The sequence below is a fragment of the Sminthopsis crassicaudata genome, chromosome 1 (genome assembly GCF_048593235.1).
Source record: "Sminthopsis crassicaudata isolate SCR6 chromosome 1, ASM4859323v1, whole genome shotgun sequence".
In the NCBI taxonomy this organism is placed as follows: domain Eukaryota; kingdom Metazoa; phylum Chordata; class Mammalia; order Dasyuromorphia; family Dasyuridae; genus Sminthopsis; species Sminthopsis crassicaudata.
The window spans coordinates 40139452-40162477 of NC_133617.1; the positions used below are offsets into that span (position 1 = coordinate 40139452).

Here is a 23026-nt window from a genome sequence, read left to right on the forward strand (position 1 = left end):
AACTTGATTTTTACCCCCTTCAATTTCCTCAACTTTAAAATAAGAATCATAATAACACCTACTTCACAGGATAATTGTGAGGATCAAATATAATATCTGTAAAGCACTTAGCACAATGCCTGTACATAACAATCACTTAATAAATTCTTGCTTCCTTACCCTTCTGTTTCATGTAACTTTGCATTTATACTTGAAAATATATGAATTATGTGATTCTCATGGACACACAAACTGATTTACTCTATCATTCCATTAAATCAGCATTTATTAAGTGCCTCCTATCTGAAATGGATTATGCTATGGAATTGTTTTTTCCTACTCTCTGTAAAATTTCATGGGTAAAAAGAGACCTTGTTATGGATCTGCCTTTACCAATATTGATGGGCAGATTTTGTGCAACTTTTAATCCAAGAATTGTCACCTTACTTCTATAACCTCCACAGTTGTGAGGTTCCTCACTCTCATTCATGCCCAATATTCACTCTGTTGCCAAATCTTGTAATTGAAACCTTTGCCAACATCTCTCAGATTTGGATAGTTGAAAACCATTCATCTCCTTTTTTTTTCATCACCTCGTTTCAGTCATCATTTTCCTCCTTGGTGAACTCAAGTACTTTCCTAATATAAGCTTCTCTGTCTAGCATTTAAAGCTCTTCACAACTAGGCTTATATGTCTATACTTCAGAGAGATATAAAAAGGAGGAAAATATCCTGCAGATATAAGAACATTTATAGCAGCTCTTTCTGTGGCAGCAAAAACAAAACCAAATAAAAAACCTGGCAACTAATGGAGTACCTATCAATCAGGAATGACTGAAGAACTAAGAGTACATGAATGTAGTAGAATATAAGTGTTCTGTAAAAAATCATAAAAGAGAGAGTTTCAGAGAAATCTCGAAGACTTCTATGGATTAATACACAGTAAAGAGCAGAACCAAGGAAACAATTTACATTGTAGCAATAACATTGTAAAAATGTATAATTTTGAAAGAGTTCACAACTCTGATCCATGAGTCATGGTCAACCATGGTTCCAGGAAACCAATATAAAGAATACAACCCACTTGCAGAAAAATGGGAAATGACTAAATGCCTGAATAAGACACACTTTTGAACATTAAAGATTTGTTTTATTTGACTATGAATATTTGTTTTAAAATGTTTTGTTTTTCTTGTTTGGGGAACAATCATCTTTTGCCTCTTTTGGTATTCCCAGCACTAGAATAGTGCTCCTCACATAGTAGGTGTTTAAAAAATGTTTACTGATTGATTGATTAGTTGGTTGATTTTTCCCTCAGTGGTGAGGGAGAGATGGGAGGAGAAAAAGAAATACTTTATAATAGAAAAAAAGCATTTTTAAAATAAAGTATATAAAAAAGCCCTTCATTGCTTATTTCCCATTATGGTTCCATTCCAGTTTCCTCATGTATTACTCTACTTCATGCATTATACAATACAATAATAATTGTCTTCTTAATGTTCCTTATACATGAAACTCCATTTAGTGATAATAATTATTATTAGCATTTAGATAATACCTAATGTGATAAGTACTTTACAAATATTATCTCATTTGATCCTCACAAAAACCCTGAGAACTAGGTACCATTATTATCTTCACTTTACCGTTGAGGAAATAGAAAAAAAAAGATAAATGACTTGCCCGGGGTGTTAAGAAATAGACACAAAGAACAGGGTAGGGGTGCAGTGCCTCCATTTTATTGGGGAAAGTCTGCATAAAATTTTTGGCCTTCCCTTTGTGTCAGTGAACAGGTTGCAAGGCAGACTTTACTGACACAGGTGTTGCTTGTGGACTGGGAATGAAATAAATTGGACACAGAGGGAAGAGGAGAAGAGGGAGTCAGAGAAACACAACTGCCTCTCAGTCTCCTTGTATCTTCATCCTCCTCCTCTCACATGAAGATAACCATTCTACACATCTGAGTTAGACCTCCAGCAGCCACTGGCAAGTGGTTCCCCTATTGCAACACTTCTCCAACTCATTTTGAAGACTAGGAAACTGAGGCAAAGAGGATTGAATAACTTGCCCAAGGTCACACAGGTAAAAAGTGCCAGAAACCAGATTTGAACTCAAGAATATGAGTCTTTCTGACTCCAGACCCAATATTCTATCTGTTGCACCATTTAACTACCTAGACAGATGGATCAATAGATAGAAACACACACATTTTTTCCTATAAGTATCTATATTATATTAGGTATTATTTTAAAAGTTTTAATGTCATTTTAACCTATTAAATCTTAAAATGACACTAAGAGTTTTCATACAGAGATATAGAAACACAATGTAACATGTGTCCATTAATGATGTGCAACATATATATATATATATATACATATATATATATGCACATGAATGTTTATACATACACATGTACACCACATGTGTCTATACACGAGACAATTTCTCATGGTAGACAGAGAAATAGTCTGTGAAGCAGGGATATTTGGTATTTCCTGCCTATCACATATATGAGTGAAGTGCAATTGGGAATGCTATTTAACTTTTCCATTTTCTAAGCAGTCTTCTAATACAGTAAGTTACAGAGAAGGTGTTGTTCTAATAGGGAAGTCCCTGGTGAAGAACTTCCTTTCCCATTGTCAGTAAAATCAGAGATCCAATTCTTTTCCCAAATAATATATACAAACATATAGTACATTGACTGAACACATGTGTGTATGAGTGTGTAAAACCCCCTCTTTTTCAATCAGTTACCAAATGTCAAGTCTACCTCTTCAACTTCTTTCACATCCATAATCTCTCTAGGTATCTTGTCTTCTTTCATTCATTCTACAAGTATCGATTAAGCACCTACTATGTGCCTACTCTGACAATATAACGAAAAAAACAATAATCTCTGCCTTGCCTCTAACTTATACTTTAAATGAAGTTGAAATGAGATGACCTCTAAGGTCACATGCAGGTCTAAATCTATAAACTCATCAACCAAATTTGCCTTCTTGAGTACTCTGAATAGTATTACAATCATTCAGCTACTTTAGCTGATGCCTCATTACCTTCTGGTAATTGGAGATGGGGGAGGGGAGGCATAAATTCAAGGCCTCATTACCTTTTAGTGATTGAGAATGGGAGTGAAAACATGAAAATGGACCCTTCTTAGACTCAGTCTCAGAACAAGCAGTTTTGGAAAAGGGGGAGCAGCAATGAGTCCTGTTAGTTGATTGAGGAGAGTACTTTTTCTCATTAAAAGTTTCCATGTTCAAAACTTTTTTTAAATGAGGCAATGTCCCAAAACCATCAGATCCATCCTGTAGCAAAGATTGCAGAAGATGGGATTCTGTTCCCAGTCATTCTTGGAGAACAGATCCAGGCTCAGTGGAGACTCTAGCTCTTGCTGAATGACCTAAGTAGACTAAAAACTGAGAGATGGAAATATGGATGAAAACTAGTTTTCTCTTCTTGCCTTCTCCTCCTCACTCTGGGAGCAGTCACATGAGGAGAAAAAAAAGATTTCTCCCTGGGCTGGCAGCTCATGACCACATTTTTAGTCTTACTTTACCCTGCTACACTTCAACTCCCCATCCTCTATTACTGGTGGCTTATCATAGATGACAACAACTCAACAACTCTCTGTCTCTGATTGTCTGATTGTCTGAATGCCTGTTTCTCTCACTCCTTCTTCTCCCTTACCTTTTCCCTCTCCACATCCCTCTCCCCTCCCTATACTCTCTCCCTACACTCTCTTCCTCCTCCCTCGCTCTCCTCTTCCTCTTTCTTCTTGTTCTCTGTTCTTTTTTTCTTGTTCTCCTCTCTTTGTCTCTCTATCTATCTACTCTCTCCTTTCTCTCCTTTTCCTTTATATTCTCTTGTATTCTCTCTCATTTTACTTTCATCCCCTTTTTTCCACATGTTTTCTTTCCCTTTCTTTTTTCTCTTCCTTTTTTCTCCCCTTTCTCCCCCTTTCCTACTCTCTCTTTTCTCCCTCAAATAATATTTGTAAAGCATGTGACATAATACCTGGCACATAGTAGGCATATAATAAATGCTTATTTACTCTATTTGTTTCTATCTCTCTTTTTCCTCTGTCTTTTTTCTATCTCTTCCTTCCTTTTCTTTTCCTCTACCTCTTCCTCACCTTTGTATTTTTTTCTATTCTCTCTCTTCCTATTTCTCCCTTTTTCTTTCTCTTCTGCCTTTTGGTATTCTTTCTTCCCTTTTTCTTACTCCTTTCTTCTCCTCTTTTCTCTGACATAATGCATAGAGTGCTAGATTTAGAATCAGGAAATTATATAGTAAAACATAATTTATGTGGACAGTGGTATCAAATTAAATGTGTGATAATCCAGTACCAACTATGACTAAAGTGTTAAATTACACCAATAAATAATAAGATGAGAGAGACACATGCATACATATATACTTAGAAATAGGGAGGGAGGGGGGGACAGAAAAGGAGAATGAGAAGAGAAGGAGAAGGAGGAGGAGAAGAAAGGAGGAGGAGAAGAAGAAGAAGAAGAGAGGGAGGGGGAAAGACAGGGAGAGGAAGAAGGAGAGGGAGAGAGAGAGAAGGGGAGAGGAAGAAGGAGAGGAGGGAGGAGGAAAGAAAAAGGGAGAGGGAGAGGGAGACATAAGGAGTAGAGTACTGGACTTAAAGTGAGGAAGAAATGGTTTCAAACCATTTCTCAAAAGATACTTTACCTCAGAGCTTACCACATGAATTCCTAGCACAGGTATAGCCTTGAAGTCTACTTCCTTCCTATTTGAATGAATGCTAGTCCATCTATATTTTTAGGATTATGGTTAAGAATAATTTACTCAATTTGTAGAAGTCTTGTTAAAATAAATTTGCATGTTTATCTCAAGTGCAAAATTTCTCTGAATACTCAAGCTTTTTCTTTGTTCCTTTTAAATATCCCTTTCTCACTCTTCCTCTGAAACAAAGCTATTTCTATTTATTCAGTGACTTACCCAAAGGCCCTATTAGCCAATGTTTAGAAATCTGGAAAAGTAGTTGCCTTCAAATCAATTGTGCTATTATCTCTTGTTAGGGTGATAACATTTCATTCTACACACAGAGACACACACACACACACACACAGAGAGAGAGAGAGAGAGAGAGAGAGAGAGAGAGAGAGAGAGAGAGAGAGAAAGAGAGAGAGAGAGAGAGAGAGAGAGAGAGAGAGAGAGAGAGGGGGGGGGGGGAACTGGACAGTCCTAACTTCTCAAGATAATATTTGTAGTACCAATCTTTCAAGCTTTAAGGCAATATAAAATTTACCAGTTCTTACTGGTATTTGTCATTATTACTGTAATTTAGGGTTCAAATCTGGTATATTTACATAAGACTTCTCACTGTTGGAAAGAATGATACTCAACACTTGCATGAGAAGAGTTGATACCAGAAATATTGAAGAAAAGAGCTATTTTTTCCAACTCCCTGCTTGGAGAGAAGACCTGCAAGATTTCAGAACCTTGGAGAAGGCTGGGTTGGAGGATCTGAGAAAAAGACTTAAGAAGGCAGATAGCTAGTTGAAATTAGCTCCTAACATGTCCCTGGGTCCAGCTTATTTCCCTATAGACTTCCAAGAATTTTGTTTATCATGAATTCAAAAACTTTCAGATTAATTAAGGTTATTCTCTTCCCATGAGTCCATTTATTTTATTTTTTATCTAGAATATTCTAATCTCTATAACTTCTTTGATTTTTCCTTGCTATCTGCTTAGATGAATGGATGTATTCACTATTCACTATTTGGATTAATCTAGTTAAACTAGATAATATAACTAGTATTAGGTGGAAAGGAACAAAGCCATGTAGGTATAAGATACATCCTTTACCCTTTAAGAGGTAGATACCAGGGAAGTAACCTGAACCTCAAGAACATTTGATCTAACCTATCAATATTCCAGAAGAAATTAGATAGTATTCTGGTCTAATACCACTCTCAAAAGAACAGACTAGGTCAGCCTCCGTTGCCCTCACCCCCAGAAACATACAATTTTCTAGGCAAGAATTAAAATTTCCTTTGAAAGGCAGAATAAGATTCCAGAGAATTCTATTTAAAATCTCTCCTAGAACTAAAGTTATACAACCCTTATGATATATCAGTAACCAACTTGGGTTAAGACACACTTACCCTAGTATTGGTGATAATGGTGATAGTAGTGTTCTCAAGAAGTAATTCCAAGAAACCAACAAGCATTTATTAGGTACCTACTATGTGGTAGGCACTGGCTAGAAACATGTCTTAACAATATTAGCTGTCCATAAATAGTCTAAAAGCTTCAAAATTTTATACAATAGTCCTCAGGCCAATGGTAGCATCTAGGATCTTATCAAGCAGAGATTCAGAAAAAAAAAATTTTAACATGGAAGTCATTGTGAACCAGGGACCAGCCTATCTTCCTCTAAGCTGTGAGGATAGGAAAATAAATTAGTATTTGGAGAACATACAAGAACAAATCCTCTCTCAAGCATAAAAACACCTGCATGCTTTGCCAGATTCAGCGATATGGTTAGCTCAATTATGTCTATTCAGCAATCCACAGTGCATCTTGACCACAAAAACAATCATCTAGAAAAAAAGTGTAATGACTGATATTTATAGAGCTCCATAAAGACTGTGAAGCATTTTAATTACATGATTTCATGTGAGCCTTACAATAAAGCCAAGTGGGAAGTACTTCAGGTATTAGAGGAATGACTGAGACTCAGAAGAGAAATGACTTGCCCACTGTCACAAAGTATTTAGTATAGTATTTAGACTCATAAGTTCAGAGTTTGAAGGAACCTCAGAAACTATTTATTGAATCCTCTTCATTTTACAGATGAGATAACTGAGGCTTAGAAGTTAAAATGACATATTAAATACAAAGGTATTAAGTGTCTTACATCTGGATTTGAACCCAGATACTCTCAATCCAATGCCAGTGTTACTTCCATAAGACCATCTAGCATCTAGCTGTCCATGAATTTACTGAGCACTCTATCTACCATAACTTAGAGATATAAGGGTCCTTATAGCTAATTATTAATAGCTAATCCCAAGTGGGCTCTCACTGCAGCAAGACATTCATACTACTTCTCCTTCATAATTAATCCTTTATCATATTAACCACAATTATCCTAAACTTTCTCTTTTCTCTTCAAATCTCTCCTATCATTGCTTCCCCTCTACTATCTTTGCTGAGAACATTACCATATAATTTCCCCCAAAAAAAATCCAAAACAAAAATGAGGTTATTCACTAAGAGTTCACTCTTCACCCAATCTCCTCTCACATATCCCCAGACACAATCTCCCATCATCTCCTTTGCTCACATTTCTGATCATAACATATAACTCTCTACTATGTATCCTTGATCTCATCCCCAAATATCTTTTTCAAAAAACTGCTTCCATCATTATCCCTTCTCTCTCTAATCTTCAACTGCTTTTTATATACTGGCTCCATTCTGGCTATCTACAAACACTCCCACATCTGCTCAATATCTGAAAAACCTTCACTAGATCCTATCAGTGGACTTCTTTCTTTCTAACTCCTTGAGAAAGTTGTTTTATAATTAGATCCTTCACTAATTGTTCTTCCAAGCTCTTCTAATCCTTTTGCAGTCTTGCTTCAGGCCTATCACTCAACTGAAACTGCTTTCTTCAAAGTTACTAACAACCCCTAAACTGACAAATTCAATAGCCTCTTCTTAATCTTCACCCTTCCTGATGAGCATTTGACACTGCTGATCACTTGTTCCTGTAGGATGATGTCCCTAATATGTCTCTGCCATTTAATTACTCCTTAGTCTCACTTGCTGCATTTTTATCCAAGCCATGTTCAGCAGTAAGTAGATGTCTCCCAGGGTTCTGCCCTGGATTCTTCTTCTCTTTTCTTTTACTTGATGATCACATCAATTCCCATTAATTATCATTTCTAAAACTACCTATCCCTAATCTGTCTCCTGAGACTTGGTCTCATATCACTTTCTGACTATCTTGTGGAACATTAAGAATTGATTGTCATATCAAATCCACATGTCTATCCTCCCTTCTTCTGACTTTTTTCTATTTTTGTATTTTGTGCAACTCTGCCTCACTTAAATCCAATTTCTTCAAGTCAAGACATCATCCCATTATATCCTCCTCAAAAATGAAGAATGAACATTATTGTTTTGGGAACTGATGTACTTCCAAGTCACACAGATCTAAAACTTTAATGTCATTATGGTATATGCACATGCCTCACATAATAGAAATATATACATTATTTGTGTATATTTTATTTAATATATGTATATGAAACATATAATGTATAATATATATTATATAATGATATACAATTATATAACAATACATAGATAATAATATATAACATATATGGAGAAAATATCTTAGAAACTACAAGATATTTTATACACACACACATGTGTGTGTGTGTGTATGTGTGTGTGTGTGTATAATCTCCCACAAGCATTCCCTCTTCTGCAATCACATAGTCACTAACCCAGTTCAGTTTCTTAGTTTCTTGCCTGGACTATGGCTGTCCTCTTCTAATTTATTTTCTTGTCTCGTGTTTCTCCTCATATTCCAATCATCTGCCAAAGTGATTTTCCTTAATTATAGATTCCCTGTCCATAAGTAATGATTCCATTTGAATTGTCTTAGGGAAGATTCTGAAGATCACCAGCAGAATAAAATACCAGATACAGGGATCCTTTTTTGAACCTAACTGCCAAGGATTCCAATTCTGCTGCAGAGCGCACAACTCCATAGAGCTGGCCACACTGTTCAAATGCCAAATGCATACTTGTCAAAAATATCTTTGTGAAGAACTCACACAGGACAAGCACTTATGAGGAGGTCAGAAAAAAAGTAATAAAAGGACACTCTGAAGGTCTCTCTTAAGTACTTTAGAATTGATTATATGACATGGGAGACACTGGTACAAGACTACCCAATGGCATACCTTCATCAGAGGAGGTGCTCTGCTGTATGAGCAAAGCAGAACTGAAGTGGCTCAGAAGGAACATGAGATGTGCAAAGTAAGAGAAGCTACCCCAAATGTTCATAGTGACTGGCTTGTGGCAGAACACTCTGACCTTTTATGGGTCTGATCAGCCACAGTCTGTAACTAGACTAATAGAGTGATGTCATTTTGGTCTTCTTCAAGAATGAAGGACAACAACCAAACTGAAGTGCTGTTGTTCAATCACTTTAGTCATGTTTAATTCTTTGTTCTTCCATTTGGGAATTTCTTGCCAAAAATACTGGACTATCTAGCTCATTTTACAGATGAAGAGGCAGAGGCAAACAGGTTGAAGTGACTTGCCAAAGGTCACACAGCTCATAAGTGTCTGAGGTCACATTTAAATTCAGATCTTCCCAAGTCCAGTCATGGCTATCTACTGTGCTACCTAGTTGATTCATATCAGAAGTATTCAACAAATGTGTGTTGACAGACTGACTAACTAAAGTGTACCTAGTGCAATTCCCTAATACAGATGGGGAATGTGACCCCTAGAGAAGTTAAGTGAAAAGCTAATTTGCAAAGAAGCCCAATGTGTGGAATCCTGTTCTTAGAGACAAGGCTCTAAAGTACCAAAGACAAAATCCTTTCCCATTTAAAGGTCTCCTCTACATGGCCCCCAGTTATCCTTCCCACATCTTTCTATAGTCTGCTCTTCTATTGTTTCTCTTAGACAAAATATATCATCTCCTATCCCTCTGCCTGTTTTCTAGATCTTCTCTATGACTGAAACATTCTGCTTCTCAGCTCCCAATTCTTAAAATCTCTAGCTTCCTTTAAATCTTAGCTCAAGTGCCAACTTCTACAAGACATACCCCTTTCCTCAGCAGTACCTTCCTTTCTAAGGTGACTTCATCTATACTATATGTACCTTATATGTTAATTGTATGTATGTTATCTCCCTCCTCTCTTGAAGTAAGATATGCTTTTTCACCTGTATTTCTAATATTGTCGAATGCCTATATATCATAATCATTTAATAAATGTTTGATTGATTGATTAATAAAAGTATAGCTTGTCTAAGCCCTATTACTGATAAAGAATGTGATCCCCAGAGAGAAGCAAATAGTTCTATCTCAACAACTTGTAAGGAGTGCAGTGAATAGAATGCTATACAGTTATTCTTTTCACAGTTCAGCAGGTTAGAGGAGAACTCCATGATTTGGAAATCCACCTCAATTTTTTTGGCCCTTTCTTCATGCTAGAGATGGTCTGAAATTTTTTCTTTATCTTTTATAGGGGTGTTTACAATACTTTATTATAAAATCTGGGTTAAATATTCATTTATAGAGTCTGTTTTATCTACTAGTCTTTTCATGTCATTTGGCTTCTGCAAACTCCCCCAAAATTCTCATTTAGTATCTAAAGCCAACCTTCAATATATCAAAATTGTAATGAGGAAAGTCATGATGTGGAAGGGACTACTATAACTACTATCCTTAAGAGACATGAAGACCTAATTCAAATCATGTTTCACTCCATTGCTAGCTGGGTGAACCTGAACAAGTCACTTGACCTTAATTGGTTACAGTTTTCTCATCTGTAACATGAATGAATTGGACTTGTTGTTGGCCTCCAAGATCCCTTCCAAATCCAAAGTTATAAATCTCTGATCCTAGATATGAAAGTCCAAACCTCACACAACTCCCTTCACTCTACATTCTCTAATGCTCTTTCCAAGATACCATCAATCACCAGTAATCCAGTAACTTCAAAACCTCTTTCATCCTATCTAAACACTAGTCATTACTAAATCTAGGAGAATGTTTTTCCCCTAAGTTTAAGTTCAATAAAAAGCAAGAAATATTGAATATGGCTTATGTGTCAAGTAGAAGGAATACAAAGAAGAAAAAAAAATAAACAGCATCTCTCCTCAAAGTGCTTATGGTTGTTTTTTTGGATGGACGGGAAAGGAGGTTTACAACATATAAACAAATAATTATAATGCAAAATAATTTGTAAAATGAGAAACTTTACTGCATGGAATAAGAAAAAGGATTCGTAGGTGAGGTGAAGCCTGAGTTAAATCTTGAAGGATTTTAAGGTCTTCAAAGAGATAGAGATGAGGAAAGAGTGGTTTCTAGTTATGAAAACAACTGATTCAAAGACACAGAAATAGAATATGGAATGCCAAATTTGTGGAAGGTCAGTTTGGCAAGAACATAACTTGTATTAAAGAAGTAAAGCGAAATAAGTTTGTAAATTTAGCAGGAGATTAAATAAATCAAAAGGTATTTAGATATCAAACAGAAGAGTTTATAATTCATTCTAAAGGCAAAAGGGAGCCAATATCACTTCTTAAAGAAAAGTGTATTATGTTCAGATTTTCATAAGATCATTTTGGCAGCTCTGTGGAGGATGAATTTATAAGAAGAGAGACTAAAGAAATGGAGAACAGAGAGGATAAAATTTTCACTTATACAACTAAAAGCACCTAAAAAGTATGATGAGACTACTTTTGTAATGTCACACTAGTAGTTTTTGTTTTTTTTGTTTTTAACAACTTCCTGGATAATCTACAGATATGATTAAGCATTTTCCCTTTGACATTACAAGTATAAAGAGCTCCCTAAATCATTTGCTTCTAAATTTTATTTCATATATTAAATCATATTAGTTTTACAGAAATCCAATGGACCCAACGTGTTAGAACTAACTCATAGTCAGGACCATGAGTACAGAATAACTCTTTCTTTGTTGGAGGCAATTTTTTTTTTTGCTGAGGCAGTTGGGGTTAAGTGACTTGCCCAGGGCCACACAGATAGGAAGTATTAAGTATCTGATGTCACATTTGAACTCAGGTCCTCCTGACTTCAGAGCTGGTGCTCTATCTACTGCCCCAAGGAAAGTATTCATAAATTATAACTTAGGAGAATATAAGAAATGCAAAAGTGAATTTAGCTTACATACACTCAAAATGCAGAGGATAAAAATAGATCTCTTCGATCCTATTTTAATGACTATGACAAACATTGTGGTCCTAATTTGGACCTTCAAATGTTTTGCATTAAATAGTGAAAATATTCTCATTCTAGAAATCTAAATCTCCCAAGCAATAAATAAAGCAAAGAAACACTTAAAAGAAGTTACAACTAATCTGAATAATCTAAGAAAGACAATTTTAATAATCCATTTATTTATGTGAATAACCAACTCCAATCTTAGTTCAATATTTCTAAATACAATTGAACTGTTTTGTCAATACATGGTTGGGAAATCCTTCTGGCAACTATAGATCACAGAGCAATCCATCCATGATTACTTGTCAAACTGCTATAAAATAGGCTGAGACAATTTTAAACTAAATAATTTGCCTATGGTTCAAACATTATTATTTCAGAGGCAGAATTAAAATTTAAGTCTTCCAGCTCAAAACCCAGCCCTCTACCCATTCTGCCACATTTTCTCTATTTAATTTCCGTAGTATTTTAAAAAGAAACTCCTTACAAAATGGGAAAACTGGTATAATTTTCTTGGCAACACAACATGTCTCTCAAGGAAATAACAAAAGGTGTAGCTCAACTTTCAATTTTTCCAACTTACCTGAGTGTGAAATGATCCTCAGTGGAATTTCTAGAGACAGAAACGGGAAAAGTCAGAATATCTCCTTGTTTGGCAGTCTTAGCCACATAGTGGATGGCAACATTATTGTCTAAGTGAAGTTCTCTCCAAGAAGGACTCCCACTGTGAGTCTGGTAGAGAAAGACACTCCCTATCCTCTGCAATGGAGGACCCACTTCATCAATATCATTGTGCCCTGGTCGGATTCCATTATTTTTCCTTGACTCCTCCTTGGTACAATCTCCTTTCTCATCTCCAGGCTGGATGGAATAGTAAAGCTCTACAGGACTTCCTTCTGATTGATCCATCAATTTTTTCCTCCCTGCCACCACAGTGGGAGGGCTGAACCAGCTGGATAGAAGCTCCAACTGGGCTACACATAGTCCAAGTTCCCCTGCCAGGCGGCAGCTGCCCCTCACCTCCCTGGTCTCCCTGAAGGCAAACACTCGAAGGCAGGGCAGCTTCTCTGTGGTGCTATGGTCATCCCAATCCCTGCCCACTATATAAAACAGGATCTGAACTTTGGGCCTGCTCAGGTAGATTTTATCACTCATGATGTAGGCTTTTAGCTTCCAATTGAGAGCAAATTTGTTGGTAGATCCAAATGGATTGGAAGGCAACAGCAGGTCCTGGGGCACAAGTTGTTCCACCGAAAAAGGCCCATAGCTGGCATTCAAGGAAGGTGCCATCTTGGATTTGTAAATCAGAAAGGATTCTACCCTAGATTGCAAACTTGAGTTTCTCATGATGTCCTGGTTGGCTTCCTTGAGGAAGAAGGAGATATCAGCATTGTTGATACGGTAGCTCACAGGAAGGTAGGTGGGCAGCAGGGAGAATCTCTGGATGCTCTCTAAAATCCCTCGGCTCTCAGACACTGTGGGGAGGAAAGAAAAGCTTAGGTATAAGTTGAAAACTCTAAAGGAAATGGTAAAATAATTAATTTCGTGGATAATCATTTGCTTGAAACTGGCACAATGTTCTTTAGTATTAATCTGTATGGAACTGCTGTGCATAGAGTCAGGAAGTCTTGGATTCTAATACTCCTTCAGAAATTTGCTCGCTGCTCACTATCTGAGCAAGTCATTTAGCCTCAATGGCTTCAGTTTCCTCATCCACAAAACGAGGAGATTGGATTCTGTAGTCACTAAAATTCCTTCAAACTCCAAAACTATAATTCTTTGATAACATCGTTTCCATTTTGCTTTAAATTTGAAAAATGCTTTTCCAATTAGCAAGCCTTTGAGATAAACAGTATAAGTATTTTACCCATGTTTTATAGCTGGGGAAAGTGAAGCTCAGGAAGACTAATAAAGATAATAATGATAATAATATCTCTCAGTAACTATGTGAACAGTATATTATTATTCTTTTTGAGACTAGAACTATGTTATCATTGGTCATAGGGATCTCTCTGCTCTATAATAAATGATCTTAGGGAGTGGAGTTTAGTGTTTAACACAGTGTCTTACACATGGTAGGTGATGAATCAATATTTATTTTGATTGACTGACAGTTGCCTAGAACACTGAAAGTTTAAATCATTTGGGGTCACACAACCAATACCTGAGAGAGGCAAGATTTCAGTTTCTATCTTCTTAATTCCAATGTGGGCTCCCTATGACACTTCCTAAGGCAGCCCAATCCAATTTTGGATAGTTCTAATTGTCATAAAGAATTGTTATTAGCTCCATTTATAGATGAGGAAGCTGAGGGTTATAATTGGTAACTTGGTAATAATAATGGTGGTAAAAAACAACAATAACCACAATTATCCTATCAATTTTGCTATTTCTTACTTGGCCATATAGCTGTGAATTTAGATATCACAATTATTATTACTATTAATTATCATTAGTGGTAATTATAATTACTGCTGTCATGGCAAAGATGAGAATGCTTTCCTAAAGTCACACAACTAGCAAACTTAGAGCCAGGATTTAAATTGTGTTCTGTTCTGGCTCTAAGATAAATTCCCACCATGCTTCTTTTTAAGCAACAACAAATGTTTAATTTGACTCAAACATTTAAAAGAATTTATAAGCTTAAATTCTGTGTCAGATACTATTACTAGATTCTGAGGACACAGAGACAAAATGAAATGATATTTACCCTCAAGAAGCTCACATTACATTGGCAAGAACCAACATGTGCACATCTAAGTAAATATGAAAAAAACAAAGCTATCGGGGAGGGGCACGGATCTAATCTGAAGAGCAGTTTAATAATAATATAACAAGAAGATCAGAGGACACAATGTGAGGGTCAGTGTAGACTGGGAAAGGGATGCCAGAGGTGTGGCAGTTATATGAATAGGTGGTTAGGAAAAGAAGAGTCATTTTAACTGGCCTGCCACTCAGAAGCACAAAAATATCAAGGAAGGTAATAGGACAATTGGATGTGTCCACTGGGGTTTCAGTGGTGATGGGGGAACTGACCATCATTGAAATCTGCCAAGAGGAACCTTGTAAAATGAGACCAAATGACAGAAACCTAGGACACGCTGTTCCTGAGGGAGGCCTAAAGGGAAATGCATCTCAGCCCCAGGAGTTTGCTGTACCCGACTCCTGGACAAATAGGAGTTCTGACTGGCCCATAAATAAACAGGATTAGTTGACCTGAATTTGATTTGTCCTGAATCTTTACCAACAACAGCTCAAAGGCACAGAACAGAAGTAGCTTCTATAAAAAAAGGACCAACCACAAAGTGATTTCTAAATAAATCACTTTTTCAATGGAAAATCATTTTCTTCTCTATTTTTGCTCTTTTCCTAAAGTTATATGTGTAAAATACAGAAATGAAAATGATGGAGTCACATAATCAGCATATCTATTGTATGCTCAAGCCAACCAATCATGTCAAAAAGTATTTATTAAGCTAATTGGGTATCAGGCACTGTGCTAGGAATACAAAAAATAGTAGGCATAAATAGTCCTTGCCTTCAAAGAGTTTATAGTCTAACAAATACAAACAATTACTTACAAACAAGATATATCCAGGATAAATTGGAGTTAATCTTAGAGAGAATTACTAGCATTACTAGTACTAGGAAAAACAAATTACAAATTCTGGGAACTCTTGCTTCCCAAAAATTCACAACAAAACAAACTCCAATCTTTTCCAATAAGTCTCTGGTAACTCTAAGATTTGTCATCTATTGGTATTTTATTCCAAAGGATAGCACTGACAAATCACAGAATCACAGAAATTTAGAACTCAGTGAGACTTCAAATTCTGGTCTGTGGTTGAAGAAAATCCTCATCTTCTATAAACTCCTCCAGGCTTACTGAAATCATTTCAGTGTACTTTCTCGGTATTATGTTTGTTTTATATAGGCCTAGACATACTTTTTTGATACAATTCATCTTTTTTTCCATAAATTATTTTTTTAATTAATTAATTTAAAACTCAAAACAAAAAATAGAAAAAGGAAAAAAAAACCTGCCATGTGCACAGCAGAACATAAGAGAAGATGCAAAATGCAAAACAATAAATTTCCATTTTAAGAAAGCCCACATAATAAATACTACACATTGTGTTCAGAGCTGTCCATCTTTTCTTAGCTTCCTTGTAAATTTTCTTTTGTTCTCTGCTGTGAAGTCACACCTTTTTTTAAAAAAGAGGATTTAATTATGTTTGGTGACTTGCCTATAATAATAATAATAATTCCATTTATATTAAGGAAACGTGTATTGTGTTTTCATTTAAAATATGAATTGGAGAATATTCAGAGGACCTCCTGTCTTTTCTAGAAGGTGGTCCCTCCCTCTCCACCTTCATCATCTCTAATATCTCTCATTTTAAAGCTTTCTTTATCTACTGGTTTCTTTCCTACTTATTACAAACAGGCTCCATACTCAAATAACCTTGATTTGAGCTGTCCATATTATCATATTCTTTTATTCTATTATTCTATTCTAAATTCCTTCATAATGTTACTTGTACTCAATGCTTTCTCTTCCTTTCATCTTGCTCTCTTCCAAGGCCGTCTCCAGTCATCCTAATCTACATCTTGCTATATTGGACCCAGATGTCTCTGATGACCTTGCACAGCCCTATCTCATTTAAGTTCAATTCCCTTGCATATCATGGCATCTTCTTCCTGGCATCACAGTCATTTTTGAGAACTAAAGACAGACAACAACAATACCTGTTCTAAACACATGGTAATCTAGTTTTTGGCTTCTGGGTGAGCTCCTTTTTTTTCCTGGATTCAGATATCCCCCAATATCCCCCAAGGGCTCTGTCTTGGGCCCTCATCTCTTCTTTATATTATTTTCCTTGGTAATCCCAAGTGTTCAGTCATGAGCTCTCTACAAATGATTCCCAGACTATAATAGGCAGCCTTAGTTTATTTTAGAAGATCTAACCCTCATTTTCAACTGCCTATTAGACATCTTGAAAGGGATGTCATGTAGGAATCTCAAACTCAACCTGTCTAAAATAGCACTCATTATCCCCACCTCCAAACTCTAACTCTTTCCCCTTCTAAGTTTCTCTATTATTATCAAGGGCATCAACTGTTCTCTCAGTCATATAGATTCACAAGCTCTGTGTCATTCTTAATTCCTCACTCTTACTCCATGAGCCTATTCTGTTTCCAAAGCTTAACTTTTTTAGCCACTACCCTGTTTCATGCTTTCATAATTCTCATCTGAACCATTATAAAAGGCTTCTACTTGGCCTCCTGGACAAGTCATTTACCACACTAATCCATTCTCTACCCTGCTGCCAAAGTTATTTTCCTAAAGCCCAGCTCTACCACCCCATCCTCCTGGTTCATAAACTCCAATGGTTCTCTCTTATTTCCAATATAGATTTCTATGGCATTTCACAATCTGAACCCTTCCTATCTTTCTATCTTCTCATACTTTCTTCCAAGTCTTTATGCCATTGCTTACTATAGTATTTGCTATTCTTTATACATGAGCCTTCCCTTCACATCTCTGAGTCTTTGTCCTGACTGTTTCTTATATCTGAAATATTCCTCCCCTTTACTTCTTCTCTAGAAATTCCTGATTTCTTTCAAGATTCAAATAATATGCTCTATTCTGCAGAACTCCCCAGTCACCCAAGATATCTAAGCCTTCCCTATGGAGGTTGCTTTCCTTTTACTTTTTGTATATCTTGCACATACTCATTTATTTATTTGTTGTTTCCCCCACTAGAATATAAAATCATTAAGGGCAGGAGCTTTTTACCTTTCTTTTGAATTCCCAGGTTTTAGCAGAGTACCTGACATGTGATAAGTTCTTAATAAATACCAATTGATTGAGATTCTGTGAGAGACACTGGGGAAAGAAAGAAAAAAAAACAAACTTTCTCTCTTCTCAAGGCATTTACATGCTGTTAGAGTAGGGGCAGGAGTCACTTGTGTACATATAAGCAAATCAAAATTCATACAAAATAAATACATATATAATAAGATATAATAAACAATAAATTCATAATAAATTGATTAATATATAAAAGTCATACCAAAATTAATCCAAAATATGCAATAATTTCAGGTGGGGGGGATAGAGGGAGCACTATTAACTAGAGGAGTTAGGAAAGGGTTCCAATTGGAGATGGGTGATTGAGCTGAGCCTTCAAGGGACTTCAGGGTTCCAGGAAATGAAAGTGTAATGGGAGAAGATTCTATGCAGGAAAGACAGAATGTGCAAAGTTCAAACAAAAGTAAGAAGGAGATGATCTTCAAAGTAGCTGATTTCTTGGAAGAGATCTATCAATCATTTTTTTACTCACCTCAGTGCTACAGATCATATCTTATAGCTGTAATGCCCAGCATTTCTTTGGGCTAACTGTCAAGCAGGCTTTTCATTCCTTTGCAAAAGTAAGCAACCAAGACACACTCCGTTAAACATTAATCGCAGGCCCCAAAGCCCAAGGACCTTTCTGTCTGAATATCTGACCTCTGTTTCTCAAGGGCACAAACTTTAATTGTGCGATAAATTACATATTTCGGGGCAGCAACCTTAGCTCTTTCCACTTACAGACACAAGGAACATGAGGTCATGGCGGACGTCACTCAGAGGGAACTAATTTTTGTAGCTTTATTCCACAAATGGCCTATTAGTCCTTTCATTGAGCATCTGACCTCAATGTTTAGTGTCAAAAAAAAGCTAAGGGCTTGACCTACAGTGAATGTTACTTATTACAAAAATCCAAAAATGCCAATTATGTTCCTGGAGTTGATATAAAAGACCAAAAGTAAGCTTACTATCCCTGAGACCCATAAAAGAATTGATTATTAGTACCTCAGAACACTAGGGTGACACAGGAGAGAGCAAGGTGGGGGAAACCTCAGTTCTTTAATACATCAAAGGGGGAAGGCATCTTGGGTTTTAAAGAAAATGATATTAGGAGATCTGTTGGCTTGTCATCAGCTTCAGAGAAATTGAAGTTCATTTTAATAGACTGAGCAAAACTGGGATAGTGATTTTGCCATGAAATATTATTTTTATTAAAGTTTTTTATTTTCAAAACATATGCATGGATAATTTTCCAACATTGATCCCTGCAAAACCTCATGTTCCAAGTTTTCCCCCTTTCTCCCACCCTTTGCTCTAGATGGCAAGTAATCCAATATATGTTAAACATGGTAAAAATATATGTTAAATCCAATATATGTATACATATTTATATAATTATCTTGCTGCACAAGAAAAATCCGATCAAAAAGGAAAAAATAAGAAAGAAAACAAAACAAGGCAAACAACAACAAAAAGAATGAAAATGCTGTATTGTGATCCACACTCAGTTCCCACAATCATCTCTCTGGGTGTAGATGGCTGTCTTCACCACAAGACCATTGGAACTGGCCTGAATTATCTCATTGTTAGAAAGTCTCCTCCACCAGGATTGATCATTGTGTAATCTTGTTGTGGCCATGTATAGTGATCTCCTGGTTCTGCTCATTTCACTCAGCATCAGTTCATATAAGTCTCTCCAGGCCTTTCTGAAATCATCCTGTTGGTCATTTCTTACAGAACAATAATATTCCATAATATTCATATATCACAATTTATTCAGCCATTCTCCAACTGATGGGCATCCACTCAGTTTCCAGTTTCTTGCCACTACAAAGAGGGCTGCCACAAAGATTCATAAAACTTATTTCTAGTCATAAACAAGGAGCAAATTTGTCTTGGGATCAAAGAATCAAAGATTTAGAACCAGAGAGAATATTAGAAGTCACATCATCCAAGCTCTCCTTAAAGTGACATACAGGGACAAGTGATCTGACTGAGATCACAAACCTGGTCATCTGGCTTCAAATTCAATACGACCTTTCACAATCTCCTCCCTTCCTCTAAATTTAGAAAAGTAAATACAACATTTAAAACAGCATCAATATAGTGCTTTAAGGTTTGCAAAGCGCTTTCCATGTGTTATATTTGATGTAGGTGCTACTATTATTTGCATTTTTACATATGAGAAAACTGAGGTTAGGAGAGGTTAAATAACTTGCTCAGGAACACAAAGTTGGTTAGTAACTTAGCAAAAATTTGAACTCAGGTCTTCTTGACTCTATCTCAAGGAACTAGCTTATCTTCCCTTGCAAAGGTAATCTTATCTTGGACCTTAAGATTTGGTTATTCTTTTTTGCTAAGGCAATTAGGGTAAGTGATTTCCCCAGAGTCACACAGCTAGGAAGTATTAACTGTCTGAGGCCAAATTTGAACTCAGGTCCTCCTGACTCCAGGACCTGTGCTCTATCCACTGCACCATCCAGCTACCACTTTGAGTATTCTTCTAAGCCTTCACAAGACTTGATGCAAAAAATAATTTCTACCCCTACTCTTCTTTGATCTATTTTTGAGGCAATCAGGGCTAAGTGATTTGTCCAGGGTCATGCAGAAAGTAAGTGGATTTGAATTCAGGTCCTCCCTCCTGATTCTGGAATTGCTGTTTTGTCTGCTGTGGCCCCTAGTGATCCTTAAACTACTGTCTTCATTTTTAAAAGATATTGAACATAGCAAACATGAGGTTATGTTGTATAATGGACTGAATACTGGAATTAGAAATCTGAGTTCAAATCCCATCTCCTACTGCTGCCCTAGGATGTATGATTTCTGGCACAGTTAAGGTTTCCATCCTTGAGGAGGAGTAATTAATTGTTCAGATCCCCTCCCTAACACTTACTGCCTATACAACCTTGGAAAAATCAGTAAGCATCACTGAGGCTCAGGTTTTGCATCCATAAAATGAGGACATTGGGCTAAATTGCCTCTCAGGTCACTTCCAGTCCTGAATTTATGACTGTGATTTCTATGTGCACCAGGTTGCTTCAGGCCTTCATCACTCATCACAGAATCCTAGATTTAGAGCTGGAAAGGTCCTTACAGGTAATTGAGTCTAACCCCTCTCATTTTTCAGATGGGGAAAACTGAAACCCACAGAGATTAGAGAACTTGCCTCAAATTCCAAGCTAGTAATTGCAAGGATACCTATTAAGAAAGGCTGACCCCATTATTTCCCTCCTCCAGACCATCTATAGCTCCTCTAAACCCAAACTTAGTCCAGATTCCTTAGATCATTGTTTTTATTACTTGTATCCATCTGCCTTTTCTAGTGTTCTTTCTCGTTATTCCTCTAAATATAAGGGCTCTCCTTGTCCACTCACCATTCTGTGAACACATAATTACCTGCATGCAGGGCCATGTTTGATCATCCTGATCTATAACTGGGACCCAGATAGTTCTGGAAGAGAAAGTAAGATTGGTGACCTTGCCCAGCCCTCCCTCACTCAAATCCAATTCACTTGCATGTCACAGCATCATCTCCCTGATGTCATGGTAGTCTTCAAGAGAGAAGAACAAACAACAATAACAATGCATTTTTCTATGTCTCTGTTAATGTAGAGTGGGCATCTGGATGGCACAGTGGATGGAATGCCAGGCCTGGAGTCCTAAAGATTCATTTTCTAGAGTTCAAAAAAGACCTCAGACTTTAGCTATGTGACTCTGGGCCAGTCATTTGACCCTATTTGCCTCAGTTTCCCAATCTGTAAAATGAGCTGGACACAGAAATGGCAAACCATTCACTATCTCTGCCAAGATAACTCAAATGGAGTCACAAAGAGCTAGACATGACTGAGAAATGACAGCCAATATACAATACAATATACAACCTAGAGGAAGGACTACCCTTCCTCCTAACACTTCCTATCAAAGCTTTATCCACTGTTTGTGGTTCACCTCAAAGGCAATTTCCTCAATGAAGCTTTCCCTGATCATTCCATTCAGAAATGGTCTCGTTGATCTCTGAACTTTTCTAGGTTTCTGAAGTTTTCTAGGACCCTCATCATATATACTGTACAAACTGTACAGTAGCTATTTGTGAACAGGTCTTAATTCTCTTCATAGGTGGAAAGCTAGGTTGTTGAGGACTAAGAATCTGTCTTATAAAACAGAGTTCTACAAATAACATTACACTTCCCTAATAGACTTTTGAAAGTAGGGTCAAAGGATCACAGGGTCAAAACAAAGCTTGTATTTTGGAAGCTATCTAGAATGATCCTCTTCCATTATGTTATATAGATGGAGAAACTAAGACTCACAGGGATCATATAACTTGTCCAGAATAGCAAAAGTAGTAAGTATCCAAAGCATCCTTTATACTGAAAATTTGTTGAAACTTAGCAAATAGGGAACCCAATTGTTCAATCAAAAAAAAATTACTAACTGATTATCAGGCACAAAATATTACACTAGGTGCTCAAGAGACAAAGCAAAATTAAAATAGCCTCTGCCCTCAAAGATCTTACATTCTTTTTTATTAAACCTTTTTATTTTCAAACATATGCATGGATAATTTTTCAACATTGACTCCTGCAAAACCTTGTGCTCCAATTGAAAAATGGTAATAATACTAGTATTTACTTCCCAGGATTGTTGTGAGGATCAAATGGGATAATTAAAAAATGAGATAATAAAAGCTTAAGACAGTATCTGATATATATAAGTGCACTATATAAATGTTAGTTATTATCACATATACATGTTTATACATGTATTGTGTATTTGCATTATACACATACATAGATAGATATTGATATATTATGATAACATATATTATATTATTGATATATTGATATATTATGATATATTATGCTGGATTTTAGCTCAGATCTTTCTGACCACTTCCTATCTCTTCAGTTGTATCCATAAACACTGAGGACCAATCCAGAGTGCATTGTGCCATACCAGCACAGCCCCTTAGTAAAGAGCCAAGGAAGATGCTCCAAAGGTTGCCCTAATCATCCTCACTACAATTCAAGTATGTTCTGATCAGTTCATAAAACAATGACCCTTCTGGTCCTAGATACTATGATTCTCTTAAATGCCAAATTTTCAGTGGTATTTTGGCCACCATAATATTAGTATATGCACAATGAGCTTTCAATTCAGTAAAATCCCCAGGCCTTTTTTTCCACACACACTGCTATATACATATTCATATC

The 23026-nt window shown here is 36.4% G+C and overlaps 1 protein-coding gene across 2 annotated transcripts in view; it reads right to left on the minus strand.

The window, feature by feature from the left end:
* Nucleotides 1-23026, minus strand: part of TMEM132D (transmembrane protein 132D) — a 944174-nt gene that overhangs the window by 719045 nt on the left and 202103 nt on the right. The window contains exons 1-2 of one of the 2 annotated variants that reach the window (XM_074299475.1): nucleotides 17760-17850; nucleotides 12543-13434 (exon numbers count right to left, since the gene is read on the minus strand). In XM_074299475.1, coding sequence (XP_074155576.1) covers nucleotides 12543-13306 — 764 coding nt within the window. In that variant the 5' untranslated portion in view covers nucleotides 13307-13434; nucleotides 17760-17850. Of the gene's footprint in view, nucleotides 1-12542; nucleotides 13435-17759; nucleotides 17851-23026 lie in introns of those variants that run through there. The other variant, XM_074299467.1, reaches the window with a different exon arrangement.